The sequence below is a fragment of the Bos indicus genome, chromosome 11, assembly GCF_029378745.1.
Source record: "Bos indicus isolate NIAB-ARS_2022 breed Sahiwal x Tharparkar chromosome 11, NIAB-ARS_B.indTharparkar_mat_pri_1.0, whole genome shotgun sequence".
Taxonomy (NCBI): domain Eukaryota; kingdom Metazoa; phylum Chordata; class Mammalia; order Artiodactyla; family Bovidae; genus Bos; species Bos indicus.
Window position 1 is genome coordinate 63,366,696 of NC_091770.1, and position 19,564 is coordinate 63,386,259.

The 19,564-nt window shown below is 37.5% G+C and overlaps 1 protein-coding gene across 1 annotated transcript in view; it reads left to right on the forward strand.

Moving 5' to 3' along the window:
- The first annotated feature begins 7,779 nt into the window (after nt 1–7,779).
- ACTR2 (actin related protein 2) overlaps nt 7,780–19,564 on the forward strand; it is a 37,861-nt gene continuing 26,076 nt past the window's right edge. Inside the window, exons 1-2 of the mRNA XM_070798887.1 lie at nt 7,780–7,951; nt 14,905–15,015. Coding sequence (XP_070654988.1) covers nt 7,904–7,951; nt 14,905–15,015 — 159 coding nt within the window. The 5' untranslated portion in view covers nt 7,780–7,903. The remainder of the gene's footprint in view (nt 7,952–14,904; nt 15,016–19,564) is intronic.

Below are 19,564 nucleotides of genomic sequence, written 5' to 3' on the forward strand. Positions count from 1 at the left end.
AAAGAACAGCCTTTGGATTGGAAGGAAGACTGACAGAATGGATGAGTTCAAGTTTTAGTCCACCATGAACATTAGGACAGTTTGCCCCTCAGTAAACTACTCTAATTTTTATCCTGAAAGTTAAAAAACCCTCACAAACATTTATTGAGATACACATGTACCATACAATTCACTTATTTAAAGTATATAATACTATACTGTATTATAGTCAATTATACCTCAATGAGGGCTTCCCTGGTAGCTCAGCTGGTAAAGAATTTGCCTGCAATGTAGGAAATCCTGGTTTGATTTCTGGGTCAGGAAGATCCCCTGGAGAAGGGTTAGGCTACCCACTTCAGTGTTCTTGGGCTTCCCTGGTGGCTCAGATGGTAAAGAATCCACCTGCAATGCAGGAGACACGGGTTCAATCCCTGGGTTGGGAAGATCCCCTGAAGGAGGGCGTGGTAACCCACTCCAGCATTCTTGCCTGGAGAATTCCCATGAACAGAGGAGCCTGATAGCTACAGTCCATGGGGTCACAAAGAGTCAGACACAACTGAGCGACTAAGCAGTACAGCATATCTCAATGAAATTAGAAAAAAACACTATAAGAGTAGAGTTGTATAACCATCACCACAAGCAATATTAGAACATTTCATTATAGCAGAAGGAAACCTCATTCCCATTAGCACTCACTCCCCATTTCTCTACTTCTTCCCCACAAGCCACTAAGCTTAGACAATCTATCTTCTGTGTCTAAAGATTTGCCTAGTTGGATATTTCATATCAGTGGAATCACACAATATGTGACTTTTTGTCTCTGATTGCTTTTTTTAGTGCAATGTTTTCAAAGTTCACCCATGTTGTAGCATGTCGCAGTACTACCCTGCTTTTTTGGCTGAATAATAATCTATTATATGGACTTCCACTGCAGGGGCCACGGGTTTGATCCCTGGTGGGAGATTTAGGATCCCGTATCACACAGAGATTGGCCAAAAGAAAAAAAGAATGTTAAAAATTAAAAAATAAATAAAATGTCAAGTAAAACTGTAAGTCATATATACATAATGCCTATGAGAGGCTTCCCTGATGGCTCAGTTGGTAAAGAGTCTGCCTGCAATGTGGGAGACCCAGGATTGATCCCTGGGTGGGGAAGATCACCTGAAGAAGGAACTGGCAACCCACTCCAGAATTCTTGCCTGGACAATTCCATGGACAGAGGAGCCTGGTAGGCTTCAGCCCATGGGGTCACAAAGAGTTGGACACAACTGAGTGACTAACACTTTCACTTTCACAATGCCTATGAGATTTGTTTTTTTGATTTAAAGAAACACTTAAGTAGTCTAGTTTCAAAACTGTAACTGTTTAACTTGAAAGCAAATGCAGTGGCTAATTAGGTAAAAACCTCTTAGCTTTGAAAATGAGAAATTGTGGGTCAGGCAAACTGTACTTGATTGTTTTTTGGTCCAATCTGGCAACAATCACTGATGGCTGCTTTAACTCCCATCTGCTTAAGTGACAAGTTCCTGGGGAAATTCTGTAATAGGTCATTTGGGACCCCCAAAATCCAGTCAATATTCTTTTTTTATTTTTCTTTGAATGCCTTTTATTGGCTTCGAATAGAATCCAAACACATTTCTTTAGAGGTCTAACCTACTTATTTGTGCTCTTTCACCAAATGTTTGACTCTTGAGTATGTTTATATTTTTATTTTTTAAATATAAATTTATTTATTTTAATTGGAGGCTAATTACTCAATATTCTTAACATCACTAAATATGGGACCCCCCAGACATATTTCTTCAAATGTGACACAAGAGGAAGTACATACTGCTGCCTATGAAATACTTTTGCCAAAATAACTGAATCTTAATCTAATCATGCTTCTAGATCTAACTACCAGTTTACAAAAAATATGGAGGCTAATAGAACAAGAAAAATGATACTACATGTCAGCCAAATATAGAATGTTGGAAAATCCAGAAGACAAAACGGTCCAGTTTATTCACCCAAAATATAGTATAGAAAGGAGATGGGGAAGTAGTATAGACCAAAATAATCTTAAGAGACATATAAACCAAATAAATGATATGGATGTCCTCTTCCTGAGTTCTTCAGATACAGAATAAGATATAATAGACGTGGTAACACTATCAGTTTCCTAAATGAGAGGACACCTTTGGAAGGAATTAAAGTGTTACTCAAAACATTCCCAAGGTGACTTTGTGCTTATTAAATTAGAAACTGCAGATATAAATCACTGCATTTTTAAGGGAATCCAAGGAAATCATTCCTATCTATAAATTCTGGAGAGAAAATAATTAGGTTTTTTATTTTACTTTAATTACTAGGAGACAGTATTTTCCTTCTCAACTCAAGTAGGATACACATCAATGAGTAGGAGTGAATTTTAACAGTTATTGTATTACTCTATAACCACAAAAACATACTGACTCACTTCCATTTAAGCACAGAAGCTAAATAAGATCCAAGTGAAATGCTAGGAAAGTCATCTCCAACTGAGATGCCAACTAGAGGTTCAGGTTTTCATGGCAGTTCCAAAGTTCCCCTAAATCCTGAATGAATGAAACTTTGGAGTCAGTCACACCTGTAACTATTCCTGGTTCTGATAGTTTGGTGAATTTGGGCAGGTAACAATTATTAAAAACAACTCTGTGGAATTTACAAGGTATAATTTACAATTCTCAAATGTACAGTTTCATGATTTTCGTGAATTATACCATTGACTAACTATCACCAATTTCCATCACCCCATAAAGTTTTCTCCTGCCTATATTCAGCCAAACCTGCTCCCAGCCTGAGCGAACACTGATATGCTTCCTGTATCTACACATCTGCTTTTTCTAGACATTTTATATAAACGGAATCATACAAAACAGAGTCTTTTGCAGCTGGTATATTTTTAAGTTTCATCCATGTTGTAGCATGTAGTTTCCTTTTAACTGCCAAACACTATTCTATTGTATGGATATACCAGTTTATTCATTCACAAATTCAAGGACATTGGAATTGTTTCTACTGTTCACCTATTATGAGCAATGCCACTACAAACATTGGTGTACACGTTTGTGAATACAATTTTTCATTTCTCTTGGGTATAGTATCTAGGAGTGGAATTGCTAGGTATAGTGACTTTATGTCTAACTTTTTGAAAAACTGCCAAACTGCTCTCCAAAGTTGCTGCACCATTGTACATTCCCACCAGTGATGTTTGGGGGTTCCAGTTTCTCCACATCTTTGCCAATAGGTGTTCTTTTCTCCTTTTGATTATAGACATTCTAGTAAGTATAAAGTGGTATCTCATAATCATTTCCCTAGTGACTAATGACATTGAGCATCTTTTCACATGTATATCTCCATTAGTGAAATGTCTACTCAAATCTTTTGTCCACTTTTTGATTAGATAATGCATCTTCTTATTGTTATAAGTATTTTTAAATTTTTTAAAAAAAAGTTTATTTTTGGCTGTGCTGAATCTTCATTGCTGCATGGGTTTTTCTCTTTTTTCTGCATGGGTTTTTCTGTGGAGAGTGGGGGCTACTCTCTGGTTGGGTTGCGGTGCATGGGCTTCTCATTGAGGTGGCTTCTCTTGTTGCGGAGCACGGGCTCTAGGCACTCAGGCTTCCACAGTTGCAGCATGTGGGCTTAGCAGTTGCAGCTCCTGGGCTCTAGAGCACAGGCCCAATAGTTGTGGCACATGGGTTTCGTTGGTCCTCAGCATGTGGGATCATCTCTGATTGGGGGTTGAACCCATGCCTGCTGCATTGGCAGGCAGAGTCTTTATCATTGAGCCACCAGGGAAGTCCCTAGGTATTCTGAATTTATTCTGGATACAAGTACTTTGTTGGCTATGTGATTTACATATATTTTCTTCTAGTCCGTGGCTAGTCTTTTTCTTAATACATGATTTAAAAGTGTTACTTTTTTACTAAGTATATAAATATATACTTATTTATATACTTATGTATATACTTATGTTTTTATATACTTATATTTTACTTATTTATATACTTATTTACTTATTTATACTTACACTTATTTATATACTTATATTTTACTAAGTATATATATATATATTTTTTTTTTTTATTAAGTGTATCAGTTTTTTCTTTTATGGATCATGATTTTGGTGTCATATCTAGGTCATTTTTAACTCAACATCAAAAGATTTTTCCCCTTGCAATTCCCTGGGGGAAGTCCTCCCAATGTAGGGGCCTGGCTTTGATCCCTGTTTAGGGAACTAGACAGCACATGCATGTTGTAACAAAGATCCCAAGAGCCACAACTAAGACTCAGCACTGCCAAAATCAATAAATTTTTTAAAAAAAAGGTTTCTCTCCTGTTTTCTTCCAGAAATTGTGTAGTTTTAGCTTTTTTACATTTTGGAGTACAATTCGTTTGAAGTAATTTTTATGTATTGTGTGAAGTAAGGATCAAAGTTCTTTTCCCACTATACATGGAAATTTGGGGCTTCCAGGTGTAAAGAATCCACCTGCCAATGCAGGAGATGCAAGAAACATCGGTTTGAGCCCTGGGTCTGGAGGATCCCCTGGAGTCGGAAATGCAACCCACTCTGGTATTCTTGCCTGGAAAATCCCATGGACAGAGGAGCCTGGGGGGTTACAGTCCATGGAGGCGCAAAGAGTTGGACACAACCGAGTGACTTAAGTAGCAGCAGCACACCTGTATATTCAGTTATCTCAGCACTACTTGTGTAAAAAGAAAATGACTGTTTCCCCATTCAATTGTTTTAGCACATTTGTTGAAACTCAAATGACCATAAATGTTAGAGTTTATTTCTGGGCTGTCTTTTGTGTTCCATTGATCTATACATTTATCCTGTGCCAATACCACACTGTATTCAGTATTGTAGCTTCATAGTAAGTTTTGAAATCAGATAGTGGAAGTCTCAGAGAAGGAAATGGCAACCCATTCCAGTGTTCTTGCCTGGAGAATCCCAGGGACAGAGGAGCCTGGTGGGCTGCTGTCTATGGGGTTGCACAGGTTGGACACGACTGAAGGGACTTAGCAGCAGCAGCAGCAGTGGAAGTCTGCCCCTTTCACTTTTCTTTTTCAAAACCGATTTGGGTATTCTGGTTCCTTTGCATTTCCACATAAACTTTAGAATCCAACTTGTCAATTCTAAAAAGAGAAAGGACTGCTGGGGTTTTGATAGAGATTATATTGAATCTGTAGATCAATTTGAAGAGAGAACTGTCATCTTAACAAGTGTTCAATTTATGACAATGGTATACTTATTTACCTGGATCTTTGATTTCTCTCAGCAATGTTGTGTAGTTTTCAGTGTATAGGTCTTGAATTACTTTCATTATATTTATTTGGGTTTTTCTTATACTCTTGCAAATAAAATTGTTCTCTTTAATTTTTAGATTGTTCGCTGATGGCATATGTATTTATTTCTGTATGTAGATCTTGGTAGACTTTAACGCTCCCATTTTGTCATATGTAAAAAGGAAATACCTGCCTAGCAAGATTCTGTGCAGAATAATATACATAAAATTTCAGCAGAAGGCTAAAAATGAAACCCTCGTTCTCACTCACACACACATACACACACACACAATTCAATCACCTAAAATGTGAGGTCACATTATTTTGAGCAAAGTGAAATGATCAGGATGAGGCTGGTACAGAAGACAGTAGCATCACCAAGAGTATTATATCTGAATTTGCATAATCAAGGGGTTTTACTGCATTTTCATTAGTGTAGCAAATAGATGTTTGTTGATATTTTCTAACATCTGCATGTACTGATTTTATAATCAGAACAACAAATGCTACTTCTTAAAAAGTAAAAATTAGTAATCCATTACATTTCATAAAGAGGAAAAGTAAAAGGACACAGAAATGCTTGAATTCAATTTGCTGAGACCAATTAAATATACTTCCAGAAAAACTGCACAGTACTAGCACTCAGGCTACAAAAGTTGTTGGTTTTCTGTCGCTTAGTCATATCTGACTCTTTGGGACCCCATGAACTGCAGCACACCTGGCCACGAAAGTAAGATGTGTAATTTATGAACCACTGCAAAGTTTAGCAGGCTGAGGTACCTCAATGACTACAGAAGCAGATGCAAGGAAGACAGATTTCCCTGTGGCCTTAACCCATCCTAAATTCTCAAACTTCCAACAACTATGGCAGTTTTATTTTGATTTTTTCCCCCCTCAAATTTTGGCTGTTCAGCTTGTGGGATCTCAGTTCCCCGACCAGGGACTGAACCCCAGGCCACCACAGTGAAAGCACAGAATCCTAGCCACTAGACCACCACGGAACTCCCATATTTTGACCTATTTTAATATACTTGGTTTCCACTTGAAAACTATTGATAAAAGAACAGAGTGAAACTGAGAAGCAGTTTAGTATCAGATCAGATCAGTCGCTCAGTTGTGTCCGACTCTTTGCGACCCCATGAATCGCAGCACGCCAGGCCTCCCTGTCCATCACCAACTCCCAGAGTTCACTCAGACTCACGTCCATCAAGTCAGTGATGCCATCCAGCCATCTCATCCTCTGTCGTCCCCTTCTCCTCCTGCCCCCAATCCCTCCCAGCATCAGAGTCTTTTCCAATGAGTCAACTCTTCGCATGAGGTGGCCAAAGTACTGGAGTTTCAGCTTTAGCATCATTCCTTCCAAAGAAATCCCAGGGCTGATCTCCTTCAATAAGGACTGGCTGGATCTCCTTGCAGTCCAAGGGACTCTCAAGAGTCTTCTTCAACACCACACTTCAAAAGCATCAATTCTTCGGCGCTCAACCTTCTTCACAGTCCAACTCTCACATCCATACATGACCACAGGAAAAACCGTAGCCTTGACTAGACGGACCTTTGTTGGCAAAGTAATGTCTCTGCTTTTGAATATGCTATCTAGGTTGGTCATAACTTTCCTTCCAAGGAGTAAGCGTCTTTTAATTTCATGGCTGCAGTCACCATCTGCAGTGATTTTGGAGCCCAGAAAAATAAAGTCTGACACTGTTTCCCCATCTATTTCCCATGAAGTCTAGTATAGACACATGAAATTGTGTCTATACTAGACTAAACAAGTATTTATTGTTACACTAGACACAGTCTAGTACAGACACACGAAATCGTGCATTTATACAGATCCCTCCGATTCCAGTCCAACCCATCTCGTCCGGGATTGCCGTTAGTTAGGTGAGCCTCACTGCTCACCACTTACCTTTCAGCAGCACCATATTGCTTCACACCTCTATTGTACCTGTTTGAACCTTGGCTGTCAACTTTGAAATCGGGCAACCCTATTTTCAAATACGGCCCTGCCAACGAAGACTTACGTGATCTGGGCCTACCCCCGTCTATTTACATGTCTAGTTAATACACGTCTAGTATAGACACATGAAACAAAGTAACAATAAATACTTGTTACACTCAACAATCATTTATTGTATGAATGACATTAATGTATTTAAAAATGCCATCATATTTGAGAGAAGTTCGGAAACCCCGAACTCCTGCGAAGTCTTAGAAAGCAGGGCAAACCGCCTGGCAGCTCGGCTACCGTTATTGCCCACCGAAGTGTCGGGAACAAGATGCCCACAGGCAGAACCCGGAAGGGCGGCGACCCTAAAGGCGGAGCAGGCGCGGGAGCCGGGCTGGCGCCGTAGGTGGGGCCTCGGGCTCCTTTTTTCATTATTGGAGTGCACCACTGCCAGTCTCGGCCTCCTTCCTCCCGTCCCCGCCTCTTCCGCTCAGGCAGTTTGTTAGGTGGCGGGTGAAACCCGGCGGTTACTTCCGGTTGGGAGAGAAAAGTTAGGCCGAAGGCGGGGCCAGGAAGAGGGAGGAGGAGGAAGAGGAACGAGACGGACGGTGGGTCCTCTAGGTTGTTCGGCAGCGGCTGCGGCTCCGGCTCTCTTCCGGGAGGACGATGGACAGCCAGGGCAGGAAGGTGGTGGTGTGCGACAACGGCACCGGGGTAAGCGCTCGGCGGGGAGGCTGCAGCGGCCGTAGGCCGCGGCGCGGATGTGCGGGGAGCGCGCGGGCCTAAAGCGCCCGGAGCTGCACCCCTGGGCCCTCTGCCGCCCGAGCCGAGGGGCGCTGGCCAGCGCTTTCCACCCGCGTGGGTGTGGGGCTCGAGCGGGCTGGACTCCTTAGTAGCCTCGAGCTGGGCAGTCCCGCAGCTCGGGGTCAGGACGGCGGGCGAGGCCGGCGATGGATGGGGTTCCCACCTGCTACCGGGCCGGGGCCGGCCCAGCGCTCTAGCCGCGGGAATTTGGCTCGAGGGCTGGAGGGGTAAAAGGCTGGGCTTGTGCATTGCGAAAGGGCTTCATTCTCCAGGGTCGCCGGTGTGTAAAAAGGAAAAAGACCAAGAGGCCTTGCTCTTCCTGTAGAGTTGAAGATACGGAACAGGAGGCAGGAAACGGGTTTAAAGAAAAAAGGGAAGTGCTGTCAGGCAGTGAACCTCAGTCCTTTCGCAGTGTTTGAGGCTTTTGTTGTTTTGTTTTCTTGTTTTCTGAGAGGATGGAAGGCCAGATCGGTTGTGCATCATTTACTTTTTGTTCTCCATGCTGGATATTTGGCCCAGGTGCAGCCCCCCAGAGACCAGTATGTTTCCGTGGTTGATCTTGATCCTTTAAGGCCCAAGTGTTAATTCTACTAACCTTAGGGAAGTTAATCAGTTTGGGTTACCCCTCCTCTTTTTTTCCCTTATTGGCAGGTTTATTGGTTAATGTTAGTATTTAAGATCCTAAAATGCAAATAATTGTAAAAATCAGAGTAAAACACTGATTTAGACATTATTTGAAAGTTGTTTCTTTCAGTCACCCCTCCCCCCAATTAAAAAAAAATGTATTTTAGGCAGCGAAGTCATCAAATTAGAATACAGAACTCTTAGTTATTTTGGGTGAGTTGTGTGGTGATCACTTCCCCCTGCATTACAGCAATTTCTAACCATTTTGAAGCTGCAATATTTTGTCACTTTATCCCCTTCCTTCCATAAATGTAATATATGAATTAAAATAGATTTTGCATGAACTTCAAGTCACTTTGGAAACTGGATCGTTGAGGGGAAAAAAGAGTTGATATTCACCGCCATAATACTGCCTTTGATTGAATTTTTACAAGCAATGATTATACTAGCTTTATCTGAACTAAGTTGAAAATGGATGAGAGTAAGAAGAGTGTTATCATTTTTTTTGGTGGCTCAGATGTTAAAGCGTCTGTCTACAATGCGGGAGACCCGGGTTCAATCCCTGGGTTGGGAAGATCCCCTGGAGAAGGAAATGCCAATCCACTCCAGTACTATTGCCTGGAAAATCCCATGGAGAGAGGAGCCTGGTAGGCTACAGTCCATGGGGTCCCAAAGAATTGGACACAACTGAGCGACTTCACTTTCACTTTCATACAAAACAGCATAGTACTTAAAAAGAGGCAGCTTCATCACCACAAAAACATTTAAAAATTTTATTTTCATTTATGTGTGTGTTCTTTATTAAAGTTATTTATGTGTCCACAAATGTGTATGTGTATGTGAAAGTTTTGAAGGGATTTGTGAGAAATTTATGTTCATCGTGGTATTCTGTGAGACGAGGGATAAGAGTAAGGTCAGGTGGGAAGGACTTCATGACTCAGTTATTGGGAAAATGTTCTTTATTTTTTAACAAACCATTTAATGTTAAACTGTCTTTAAATGAAATTATAAATGTGTTCCTTTTACAGTTAAAACTCACTTTAAAGGTGCTTTTTAAAAAAAAATTGGCCTAATTCCCCCCTGTAGTCTCAAATTGACATCTAAATAAATGTAAATCTTTAAAAAATTGATACTAATGTATTTTTTTGTGACTATGCCAGTTTTTTTTTTTTTAGAAATTGAAGTCAGTTATATTTTAATGGATTCCTCCTCTTTGAAGGACAGTGAAACCAGTTTTTGTAGTATATGTTTTTTCATAATATTTAATTAAAACAAATTTTTTTTTTCTTGTTCTTAAACTTTTTTTTTTTGGCTTTGTGGCATGTGGGGAATCTTAGTTCCCTGGCCAGGGACGGAACCCACGCCCCCTATAGTGGAAGCAAGTCCCGTAATTAGTTTTATGTTACTGTTTCATTAGCTTGTTAGAAAACTCATTGTATATCTGATTAGCCTTATGTCTAATCTATAATTTAAGAATCTTGTTCCTTAAGACAAAAGATAAGTTATTGTGACATAAGTAGATAAGTGTAGTTAATTCAAACAAAACCTTGTGTAATATTTGGCATTGTATTTCTAGTTACTTTAAATATCCAGATTTTCTATAGGACATGATTGACTTCATGAAGAAACTTCATGAAGAAAGCTCTGATGTAGTACGTAGTCAAGAATGCTTTGATATTTCTGAAAATTTAGAGAATTAGGAGCCACTTAGAGTCTGTATTTCTTATATTTCATAGTCCTCTTGATTTTATTTAGGTACTTGAAGGTCTAATGATTCTTCTGTGATTAAGAAGATACTAAAATTTAGTTTCTAAAAATTTATGAGAATAGTTGTTACTCTAAAGCAACTTGCCTCTTAACACATTTTAGGTTTTAAAATTATAGGCCATTTGAGAAGTTGATTTTTTTTTTTTTTTTAAGCCACTCTGCTGCTGCTGCTGCTAAGTCACGTCAGTCGTGTCCGACTCTGTGCGACCCCATAGATGGCAGCCCACCAGGCTCCCCCATCCCTGGGATTCTCCAGGCAAGAACACTGGAGTGGGTTGCCATTTCCTTCTCCAATGCATGAAAGTGAAAAGTGAAAGGGAATTCGCTCAGTCACGTCCGACTCCTAGCGACCCCATGGACTGCAGCCTACCAGGCTCCTCCGTCCATGGGGTTTTCCAGGCAAGAGTACTGGAGTGGGGTGCCATTGCCTTCTCTGGCAGGCCCTAAATGGAAAGCCCTAAGGGTAGATGAGTTCTTACGATCACATGCCAGGTTGTGGTCCTGCTCTTCGACCTCTCCGGTTCCCAAGCTGACCAGTGCCTCTGTAGGGCCTCCTAGAGGAGGAAAGCTCATCCGATTCCAATACCTTATGCACTTCATCCTCATAACCATCCAAACCTAAAACGGAGCCTGTGTAAACCGCCACCTAAAATAAAGCTGGGGAAAGTGGCCAGATAGGTGAAGATGTGGAGATCTGCTTCGGCTTAGGTGCCTTTCAGGGGTTGGGCCCGGGCCCCTGATGTTGTGTATTTTTTGGCCAAACTTGGGTGATTTCATCAACATTGAGTTGGTTTACCTACAGTGAAGACTTCTGGAGCGCCTGCTGTGTGACTGTTATAATTTTTAGGGTCCAGTGATACAGAGTAGCTGGTAGTGTTAAGATAGTTACACTTTTTTTTTTAAATTGTACTTACACAGTTAACATTTGTAGTTGATTACAGCTTGCTTTATCAGGCTTAAACAAATTTATATGTTGGATTTAGGAGTGTTTGAAGTAGAACCAAATCAAAAGTAGATGCTTTGGAATAAACAATAAATATTTTGGTGATCTAAGATCAGAGTAATCACTATGCAATTAAATTATTATATCAGTGCCATTTGTTTAAAATAATAAAGGAAAAATACAAATTAAATAAGCCCAAATGAAGCTTTATAAATCCCAGTTTGTTTTTTAAGGGGAGAAAGATACCTTTAGAGCAAATGTACAAGGGCTTTTTTTTTTTCTTAAAATTATATTGTTCATGTTCTTACCATTTGATGACTCAGTGGGAAGTAAGGGAGCCTGTTTAAACCACAGTGCTATGAAGAGGAAACTATATATGGTAAAGTCTGTTTCTTAAACACAGCCTTATTGCACACAGTGAGAGAACTAAGTCACGAGGTCTTAAAATGATTGAAGTGAGGGGAGGTATTTCAAGAATTAAAGTTATGCCAAACAAGTAGTTTAGAAAAGAATATTTTCTTTGTATATTATTACCTTATGGTTTAGATCTTAAAAAAAAAAATACTGGCTTTTTTGCAAGAAAGGAAATGCCAGGTTGTCTGTTGGTTATATATGACTGAGAAATAGATCATTGTAATTATGTTCTTGTTATTTTAACTGCTAATGCATTGACATCTGAAATAATGTGATATAGTGCAGCTATTGCCATTTTGACCAAACACTAGTTCCCTGTAGGAATTCTAGCACTGGATTACTGTGGCAGCATCTACTTCCAATAAGCTACTGCTTAATCAGAGTAAATAATCTCATTAATTAGTGATTGCTGTCTTTAATTTGAACTAAAAGCCAACTTTCCATTTTTTAAATAATTTTTAAAAATATTTATTTTTAAAAATATTTATTTTAATTAATGCGTTTATTCGGTGGCACCAGGTTAGCTGTGGCACATGGGAGCTTTAGTTGTGGCATGTGGAATCTAGTTTCCTGACCCCTGGTCTCCCTGCATTGGGAATTCGGAGTCTTAGCCACTGGACCTCCGGAGAAGTTCCTTCATCTTTTAATGAAGCACAGGATAGTAGTTTGGAGTTACTTTTATAGTTTTAGGAATTCTTAATTTTTGTCTTCTTACCTTAGGCACTTGGCAAATATGTTGTCCTGTGAAATATGCTCGAACAAGAATTTTACCTCCCCAGCCTCCTGACTGCCTGGGGGCGTGGGGGGTGGGGGGATGGGACAGACACTTGACTTGGGCTCCATCCCAGGCTCCTCCTCCCACCTTCACCTAGTGTTAAGATTTCTCAGGTAAATCATTGGTTTGCATTTAATATGCTGAAATTGCCTTTACAAATGTGTAGATTCTTTTTTTTCATTCATTTTACAATTTTCTTAAGAATGTTTATACTCATGGACACTTTTGTCTCACCTAGTGTGTTTATCTGCTCATTATGTCACTACATAAAAATTTAATGTGTACATTGTATTTGCTGTTTATATTTGGAATATATGTATAAATTATGACTAAAGCTGATACTTGTCTGGTGGTCATGACAGATTTTATTTATGTAGAAATATGAATATAGTGGCATAATGAGAAGAGATTCTCTGGTCTTACATCTGATTTCAGTTCACATCAAGTGAGCTGGCTTTTGGCTTAAGGACTAGAGAGTTTGATTTAGAAGAGATGAGTGTAAGAGGTTTTTTCCTTTTTATTTGAATAGACTAGAAAATACTAAGTATTATTCTTTGTCTGTGGCAGTTGTCGCTCCAGCTCTTTCTGGGTCAGATTGATAAATTATTTGGGAAGATATTGTGGAAAAATGAACTAACACTTCTGAATTATGTTAAACACTTTTTTTTAGGGTGGGAAGTATATTGTTCTTTACTATCAACCACTATTCAAGTAGAAGTAGGTATGAGCAAGCAGGATATCTATTGCATATGCCATCATATCACACTAACTTCAGCCTTGGAAGGTAATCCAGAAAGAATCGTATCATAGTTTTAGGTTTTAGAAAACCTAGGTTCAGTGGCAAACTGAGCAGGACTAGGTTTTGTGGGTTTGGAAGAAAACCTATTTGAATGGTATATTTTATGTGAATTCTAAAATGTGAACATGAATGAGGGGATATGAACTCAGGTGGTATTGGAAATGTGCAATTTTTAAAATTTTAGACAGATTTTTTTCAGACTAGAGCTTCAGTCTGCTGAAGACATGATTTTAACATATTTTTTTAAAGTACTATTTTTAAAAAACTTGCAGTTATGCATGGCAGAATGTACTAGGCTATTTATAATTGAATGTGGTTCATCAGCATCATTTCCAACAAGGTTATCTTTGAAATAGAAAAAATTTGTATTTTAGAGGGTTAGTCAGAAGTCAGTGAGTTTCAGGTTGTTGCTAACTTTTACCACCATCAAACAAAACAGTTCCTTGTATGTAACAGCTTTCTATCCACTTTCGTGTTATTTCTGTCATATGTCACATTCAGATATTGTTTTTCTCCTAAATTCTTCTAAGAGAATGTGGTGCCAAATCCATGGAACAATAGATTGTCTCAATATTGAACATATTCTCTATATTAAAATAATCATAATATTGTACTTTTGAGTCAGCAGCAAAACTTCATTTTTATTGATCAGTTAAATAATACGCACCTAGTTTGTGTCAGACTCTGTTCTAGGTGCTTGGGATTCATCAGTAGACACAAAAGTGTTTGCACAGTCTACTGTACATTGCACAAAATCTTGTTAAGGGAATGGTAGAGGTTGATGACAGCTCCTCTCTCATATAGCTTCTTCCTCCCACCCTGAAGTTTTTAACTGCCTTCCTTGTAATGGCTGCTCTTAAAAATAAGGCTAAGCAGATTGTATTACTGATACAAGCATTAAAAACCCTAGGAGTCATTAAATCTCCTAGTGCATCTGTTTCTTATTCATAAAGTGGAAGTATTATTAGAATCAATGCTACATCCTCATTGGAGAAGTACACTATCTAAATATGAACTTATGTCACCTGGTATTACTAAATGTTTCTCTAAATATAAAAATGTAAATAGCCAAAAATGCCTAATAAATGTTTATTTTAACTTGATGCTGGTCCAGATGCCATTTGATTTTCCCATTTTGGGAAATGATGTTACTTAAGTGAATTGCCAGACATGAATGAAAGCCTGCTTTGGTTCTGTCCATTTTCTGACATTTTTTTTAAACTCCTTAGCATTCTTTGAATGAATTTGTCCCTTCCTTGCTGTGCATCAAGGCAGCAGGTTCCAGCATGCACTGCTCAGCTTAGGTCCCTTGAGGCTTTCCCTAAGAGTTAACCAGTCAAGAAATGGGAACTCCAGTAGTCGGTCCATGAAGGAAACAAATGGAGGATATGATAGACCTGGTGATTACTTTGGGTAATTTGAAAGCACCAAAAGTTTAGAATATTATATAAATGCAAAGCAGTACTTTTCAGATGCAGTTGTTAAATGGATAATAGTGTAAATACTTTGACACTAACCCACTTTTTACTGTTCTTTTCCAGTTTGTGAAGTGTGGATATGCAGGCTCTAACTTTCCAGAACATATCTTCCCAGCTTTGGTTGGAAGACCTATTATCAGATCGACCACCAAAGTGGGAAACATTGAAATCAAGGTAATATTTTATTTATTGATAAATGAGGAGCAAAACCTACTGAAGTGTTCTTTGAATTAAGTAGTTTTAAGATGTTGATGCCTTGAAAAGCAAAGGAGGAGGGCCGAATTGCTTATATTTTAAATTTTTATCAACACGTGAAGAAAGGTACAGAAACTGAAAGTAATTTCGTCTGACTTTAAGTGTAGCCATTACTCTCTGAATACAATAAAAATAAGATTTTTATGTTGATGTGAATGCTGTATTAGGGACTTAAAGCCCTATAGTATAATTTTAAAAGAAATCAGCCTGGTATTTTTATGTCTTTCAATTTCATATATTTGTCATTCAGGGTTAGTGTCTCTTTGGGAGCTGAAACTTCTTCCATGTTCTCATGGCCTGATGCCCCTACATTTTTATATAGCTAGTCAGGAAAAACAGAGTGTGCATCTTATTGGTTCCTTTTTTCCCCAGTATAATAACTGATTTCCATAGTGTGCAGGAGGAAGCTGTGCAAGTCTTTATTTGACCTTGCATCTTTTATCTTAGGACAAGGAGAAGGGCGGGAATGTTGTCATCGCCTACATACTGTTCTTAACATGAGATTGGACCTTAATAGATTTTTATCTTCTATTAAAGGAGGTGGAAATCAAAAGGGAGTTAACAATATTTTAGAAGGGGGAAAAAAAAAGAACAATCACAATCAGTGGTTACCACTTGACTTAAAATCTTCAGATAGCCTAGGGATCAGGTTAGGTTATATGAAATGTAGTAGAATTTAGAAGCCGTTTTATGAATCATTTGTGAACAGACTAGCATCGTTGGTCCTATCTGGACAGTCCTTGACAAGACTTCAGAGAGTGTGTTAGGTTCTAAGTTAAGGTACCCGTGGGATGTTTGTTTGAGGTGTCTAGAAAGCTGGTAATAGATAGTAGACATTTGCTGCTTAAGAGCTCTCTGCTGTTGGGACTAGAGGATTGAGTTACACGATGAATAAAAATACAAACTGAAACTTGGGTTCTGTGATAATGTTTTTAAAGACTTAAAAAAGTGAATGATTCTGGCCTCTGTTTTATTACAATCAGAAGGGATACTCAATATGAGAGTTTTTTGGTTTGGGTTTTTTTTTTTAGGGTCTTTTGGGAATTTTATAGAATCCCATATTCTCTTTTTGTTAACTCCTTTTGTTCTGATTGAATTCCATCTTAAATGAACTCAGCTAAAAATTTAGCTAGTAATAGTGATAAGGATAAAGTTTTTTAATAATGTTGAAAGTCATGTTTATTCAGTATCAGCCTTTTAAAGAATGGTTTTTGAATATACTTTATGGATAATAACATTTTTGAGGTATTAAGCTACATCACATATAGCTATTTTTATTGTCCAGCATAGTCACAAATAATTACCTGTATTTTTTACTCCCACTTTTCTTGCTTTTTAAGGGGAAGTGATAGAAATGAGTCTAAGTGATACTCAAATAAGACATTTTTGCTAAGGAATTCCCCAGTAGCATTTGCTTGTATGGTTTGTCAGTCTGTTAAGTTGGTTTATTTCTGTTCAATCTGCTTAATCTTTTTAAGTCTTTCAAGTTAATTTGTTCTTCCAGTAGAAAACAGTGAAAGAAAAGAGAACTGTGTCAAATTTAACTTGACTACTAGAGCTTGGAAAATCACTCTACACACCCTTTACCTATTCAGCTAGACCTTTTCTGCTGTTTATTTTCCTTAATTAAAGGTACTTAAATTCAGTAACAAATGAAAGAAATTTGACTTTTTTGGAATACCTATGCCTAGTGGATTGATTTATACTTTTTGTGTCTTGTTACCTAAAATGTGGTAGACTGAAAACTGGAAATTTAAATTGTTTAACGAGTTAACTTTCATTCAGGAGGTAATAACTGTCCGTGTTAATTTGGCCCTAATTATTAACTCCGTAAACTGTAGTAGTACTGCATCTGCCTCGACCTAATTTGTCTCTATTGCTTGTATGTTTAAAAATTTCAGTGAGGATTTTATTTAGGCCTTTTCTGACTCTCACTTCTACCTTCTCTCTCTTCACCTTTCTTGACCTGTTGAAGTAGAATAACAAAAAGATGGTAAGTGAGGTTACACACATGCTCTCTGTTTGTTTTCCACTTTTGCTTGGTGGGACAGTAGTTGTTGTTTTGTGTCCCTTTAGTATTGGGGAGGGGGGTGATTCCATATTTTAATTTCTAAGTACTTTGATTTTTAACCTTTTTCATTGCTTCAATTTGGTAGCAACTAATTAAGTCCTATACTCTCCTGATTGCATACAATGGACCAAACCAGAACTAATTACTAACATAGTTTTGAATTGTTTTCCTTGTGTTTTTTGTAGATGAATGTTACAATTAAAATGGAATGTAGTGTGCATTATGTTAGAAACCAAGTGGCTTTCTTTAGGATATGTGTGATCCAGAAAAGTGGGGTGAAGTTGTTGCACTTGGATCAATTCACTTTACTGACCACTGTTAAATTGAACATTGCTTGTCATAGCCTATATATGTATATATTTGCATCTGGTACAGTATCATATGTGTATTTAATAAACTAGGTAAGATTGTAATGTGCCAATGAACTATAAATAGTAAAGGAGAGAAAAAGAGATTGATTGGTTTCCTGTATTATCATTATTTATGAGCAGATTTTACATTACCTGATTATAAATAAGAAAAAGGTCAAAGTCTTGTAAGACTTTTCCATTGACAGTGGATTTTACCTCTAAATAAAAACCATTGTGCCTTTTTCATTTGAACTAGAACTAGACACATCCCGGCAGTTGAGTCTTTTATTATATTTTTCTGTGATAGTCTTATGTTTTTCTATAGTAGATATTCTCATTTGTTTTTAATATTATTTGTAAGTAACTTTGACAGAGATAAATATCAGGCCTTTCTAGTGATAAGTATTTTAGCTAGTGACAGTAACTAGTTAAACTAGTGGCAAGTCTTCTTTTGAATAAAGAAAAACATGGAAAACTGGAAATTACTATATCTCTAAATAAAAGATCATACATTTGTCTTAAAATCCTAAGGAGAGTAAGAAAAGAGGGTACTTGCAGAGAACTCTTTAATGCTTTTTATGAAATTTCTTTCTTAGGAATTTAATTGTGGTTTTAGAGTATATTTGATCTGATTTCCAAGTTGTGGTGATATTGTTCAGAATGATTCTTGGCGTATCTCATCTACACTGCTTGCTTTTCATAAAATATAAATGCCTTTAAAATGGCATTTCAGACAGTTACTGTAATTTTTCATTTTTTCAGATAATAGGTGATGGTTTAGGCTTGAGGTCCAGTGATGAGGTGGGTGGTAAAAAAAAAAAAAAACAAAACAAGGCCTGATCTGACCGCTTGTAATTTTGATCTTAAAGATGAAGGCAAGTTCCATAAAACTCTTAGCATTTTGGAGTTTGGGAAGTTGAAATGTTCTAGGGAAAACTATGTTTTAGGATTTTTTGGAATAAAATTTTAAATAAATTTTTGAATTAGGTAGCTTGAGTTACTCAAGAATGTTTGCACTAATTTGACAAGTTAACACTTGTTTTCTTTCCTTTTAAATGTCCTCTTTGTTCAGAGGGATGGTAAGATACTTGATGCCAGATGTTTCAGTTAATTCTTCATAGTATGTGTGCCCTAGAAATAGACACATGACACTTTGAGTTGGTATTAGATCAGACATATGTAGGCCCCTATTCTTGCATGGAATAAGAACTAAATAGTCAGATGCGATTAGACCAGATTTATACTAAATTTGTTGAAATATAGTTGTGAATATGTATCAGTGATATAAACCATCTTAATTATCTAATCTATTACTATCTTGTATAACACACAGAAAGATACATTCCAGAAAAAAGTAACTAACATTATATATTAAATTATATTGATGGCCGGAAGTCATACAGGTATTTGGAGATACAGATTCCTCCCCCTGACATTTTATTATGAAGTATTTGGAATACACAGCAAAGTTAAAGGAATTTTACCATGAAACCCATAGATCCATCACCTCGATTCTGACATTAATGTTTACTATACTGATATATCACATATTTATCGATTTATCCATCTGTCCATCAGTGTAGCTTGTCTTTCAATGTATTTGAAATTAACAGTATTCTTTTCCCTAAGTAATTCAACAAATGCATGTCATTTACTAGAGTTCTCTAATATAAGATTTTTAGTTTTTCATTTTTGTATCAGATAATTCTAAATAGTTAGTATTTAAGAAGTTTGAGTATTAAGGCATGGTACATTAATTTTACATGAAATTTAGTTGCAATAGAAACATTTTAGTGAATATTTCTAGCATCTGCTTTAACTTTGTTTTTCCTTTTTGTCGCTTTCAGTGGATTTTCCAGTGGTTTTTGTTTTTTGGTTGTTGTTGTCTTTAAATAGAGTTCTCACCCTGATTTCTTTCTTATCTCTTTTTTAAAATCATTATTTAAAAAAATTTTAAAGTCATATATTTATTTAAACTTCTGTTTTAAAACATCTTAAGATCTTACAGCAAATAGTAGCTATTTTTGATACTAGCATTTTTTTAAAT